Source organism: Martes martes (genome assembly GCF_963455335.1).
Source record: "Martes martes genome assembly, chromosome: 3".
NCBI lineage: Eukaryota > Metazoa > Chordata > Mammalia > Carnivora > Mustelidae > Martes > Martes martes.
In genome coordinates, this window is record NC_137890.1 from 94,438,770 (window position 1) to 94,442,318 (window position 3,549).

At 67.2% G+C, this 3,549-nt stretch overlaps 1 protein-coding gene across 1 annotated transcript; it reads left to right on the top strand.

Annotated features, from left to right (window-relative positions):
• Positions 1-908: 908 nt before the first annotated feature.
• On the top strand, positions 909-2,447 carry C1QL2 (complement C1q like 2; the record flags this gene model as incomplete). Its single annotated transcript, XM_080798811.1, has 2 exons — positions 909-1,592; positions 2,268-2,447. 2 exons carry the CDS (start codon positions 909-911, stop codon positions 2,445-2,447), a joined length of 864 nt encoding a protein of 287 aa, XP_080654937.1.
• Positions 2,448-3,549: the final 1,102 nt, after the last annotated feature.

Genomic DNA, 3,549 nt, shown 5'->3' on the forward strand with positions numbered 1-3,549 from the left:
CCCCACCCTCGGCCCCCCACCAAGGACCTGGCCCGCACTGGGATTCCGGGAACCTTTGAGACCTGGCGGCGGTGCCCGTCCACGCGTGAGTGTGCGCGTGGGCGTGTGTGTGTGGTGGGTGGGAGGCGCGCGAGGGTGGCCGCTGGTGGGTGTGTCAGAGGCGCGGAGGCCGGGGATGCGCCCGCTGCGCCCACTTGTGGCTCCTGGGAGCCGAGGAGGAACCGCGCCTTTGCCGCCTCTGCCGAGGACGCCGCGGGATAGGAGGAGGACCGAAGGCTGATGACATGAGGGCGCCGTCTCCCGAGTGATGGCAGCGCGCGCTGCCTCGCCGCCTCCGCCGCTCAGCCCCGGACTCCTTACGTCAGGGTAGCTGGGTCCCCCCTCCGCGCGGGAGCCAGCGAGCAGCGGGAGAGCAGAGCAGAGCGCGCCGCGGAGCCGGGGCACCCTCACTACGCGCGGAGCCCCGCCGAGCCCCGCCGAGCCCCGCCGAGCCCCGCTGAGCCGGGGAGGAGGTAGCGCCGCCAAGCCCGCGCGGGACGCGGCAGCAGCACCCGGCGCTCGCCAGCGGCCGCCGCCCGGACCCCTAGGGCGCCGGGCTCAGCCTGGGCGCCCCCCGGCATGCGCGCCGGGCTCCGCGGCTTCCCCGAGCAGCCCCGGCGCCGTGGGCACCGACACCTGGGCCGAGGCGCCTCTCGCTAGAAGTGGTCGGGCTTCCGGAGCAGGGGGTCGCCACGTCGGGGACGCGGCCGGGATCCGCGGAGTCGGCCCCCGAGCGCGGGGAGCGGGGCCGCCCGCGCCGCCCCACCATTACCTCCCCGGGCGGCAAGGAGGAGCTGGTGGCGGTCGCCTCCCGGCTGTGGCAGCGGCGGCGGCGCGCCTGCCTGGCGGCCGTCGGCGTGCTCCTGGCCATGGCGCTTGGGCTGCTCATCGCCGTGCCGTTGCTGCTGCAGGCGGCGCCCCCCGGCGCGGCTCACTACGAGATGATGGGCACCTGCCGCATGATCTGCGACCCGTACGGCGCCGCACCCGGCGGGGGGCCCGCCGGCGCTAAGGCGCCGCCGCCCGGACCCAGCACTGCAGCGCTGGAAGTCATGCAGGACCTGAGCGCCAACCCTCCGCCCCCTTTCATCCAGGGACCCAAGGGCGACCCGGGGCGACCCGGCAAGCCGGGGCCCCGGGGGCCCCCTGGAGAGCCGGGCCCGCCTGGACCCAGGGGTCCCCCGGGGGAGAAGGGCGATTCAGGGCGACCCGGGCTGCCCGGCCTGCAGCTGACGGCGGGCGCGACTGGCGGTGTCGGGGTGGTAGGTGGCGGAACCGGGGGCGGCGGCGACTCTGAAGGCGAAGTGACCGGCGCGTTGAGCGCCGCCTTCAGCGGTCCGAAGATCGCCTTCTATGTGGGTCTTAAGAGCCCCCACGAAGGCTACGAGGTGCTCAAGTTCGACGACGTGGTCACCAATCTCGGCAATCACTACGACCCCACTACCGGCAAGTTCAGCTGCCAGGTGCGCGGCATCTACTTCTTCACCTACCACATTCTCATGCGCGGCGGCGACGGCACCAGCATGTGGGCGGACCTCTGCAAGAACGGGCAGGTCAGTCCCCCTTCACCGCCGCCGGCCCCCGCAAATCCCCGCAGACTCTCCTCCCCATCCCGCGCCCCAGACCGCCTGGGAGACCAGACTCCTTTCTCCCCACTCACGAGCGCCTGGTGAGCCCCGGGAGGGAGCGCGCCGCAGCATACAGCTTCCCGGTGCGCCCCGGTTGCGTTTGTCCGAGTGTAGCGCGGCGGGCTGTGCCCCAAGCGCCTAGAGACCCCGCCACCGGCACTTTCCAGCTACTAGCGCACCCGCCAGCAGCCCCGCGGACTCCTTGGAAATCTCATCCTTCTTTACCTCTCCCTTTGCGCCCCCGTCGCCCCTTTGCCCTCCGGTCTTCTTTCTTCTCGGCCCTGGTCCCCCTAGTACTCCCCCTTCCCCGCTGGGTTTATGAAGCCCCCTCTCCCCTTCCTTCCGGGACTTGACTTGCTGGCTGCCGAGAGGAGGGGACCGGAAAGGAGCTGGCCAAGTTGGAGAGAGAGGAGAGAGAGCGAGAGCGAGAGCGAGAGCGAGAGCGAGAGAGAGAGAGAGCGCGAGCGAGCCTGGGTGGGAGTGTGGACCCTGGAGCCGCGGGCAGAAGGCCTGCGGGGGGGTTGAGGGTCGCCATGTGGGGGTTGGGCAAGGCCCAGGCGGGGGTGCCCGGACCCACCTGCTCTGGCGGCTCACCCCCAGGTCCGGGCCAGTGCCATCGCTCAAGACGCCGACCAGAACTACGACTATGCCAGTAACAGCGTGGTGCTGCACCTCGATTCAGGGGACGAGGTGTACGTGAAGCTAGACGGTGGGAAGGCGCACGGAGGCAACAACAACAAATACAGCACATTCTCGGGCTTTCTTCTGTACCCGGATTAGCCGCGCTGGGAGCGCGGGCAGAGTGGCTTCAGGCCGCCCCGCACCCGTGGCCAAGAACTGCTCCCTGGCTGGAGAGGACCACTCTGCTTCATGACACTTCCTGACATCTACGGAAAAGACGCATCCCTGCTGTCCTCCCTGACCCGCTCTGACCTTAGTGTGTCTGCGACTCACCCGGCTCCACTCTGGGCTGTCCTCCTGGTCCCTGTCCCCTACCTGGGGAGGTTGAAGGGGATGCCCGAGTGGTGAGGTGAGTGTGACCCTGACCCCAAGGCGGAGGCAGCTCAGTTCAGACTACACAAACCTGATTGGACTGGACAGGCCTGGCGGGAGGCCTGTATTTCCAGTCCCCCTCCTCTTCCTCCAAGTGCCCTGAGAGGGAGGGCTCCCAGCCCTGGTCATGGAGGTAGGCCAAAATGAGCAGGAGCTCCTTGGGGCATCCTTCTTTGTGACCCAAAATACCTGTGCAAATTTCCCTGTCCATCAGCCAGAAACCTCCCGCAGCAGAATCCCAGCAAATGGAAAATTCACCTCTCCACTGCATTCCTGAGTCAGACCCACCTTGATGCATTAAATTATGTTTTTAGACTATGGTCTCCGACTCTCTCTTAGCGTGGCCCCAGGACTGGGCGGTGGGGGGGAATGGGGGTGGCGGCTCCAGACATCCTCCTTGGCATAAAGACCTCAACTGGGCCCTGAGTAGCCTCACCTACACCCTGCTTGCTAGCCACCCAGACCTGCCACCTGGGGTGGGTGAAGAGACATGGGGAGATGGGATGGCAGCCTCCCTCCCCTGGGCTACAGGACCCCCAGAACCTGAAGAGCCCAGAGGAAGGTGGGGGAAAGTTAGAGGCCCTTGGAGAGGATACCCTGTGGGAGGAGGTCAAAGGGAAGGGAGGGGAAGAGGAGGCCTGCTCTTCTGCAAATGGGAGGGATGAATGAATCACTCTCCAGCAGGTGGTCTCTGAGATGTTTAACCCCTAAAAGGAAATGCAGAAGTCCTCTGCAGACATACACCCACTCAGGCACATAGTACACTCAGCACAGGTCCGTTTGCTCGCAAACCTGCTAGATCCACATCTCAGAAGAGCTGGTAAATGGA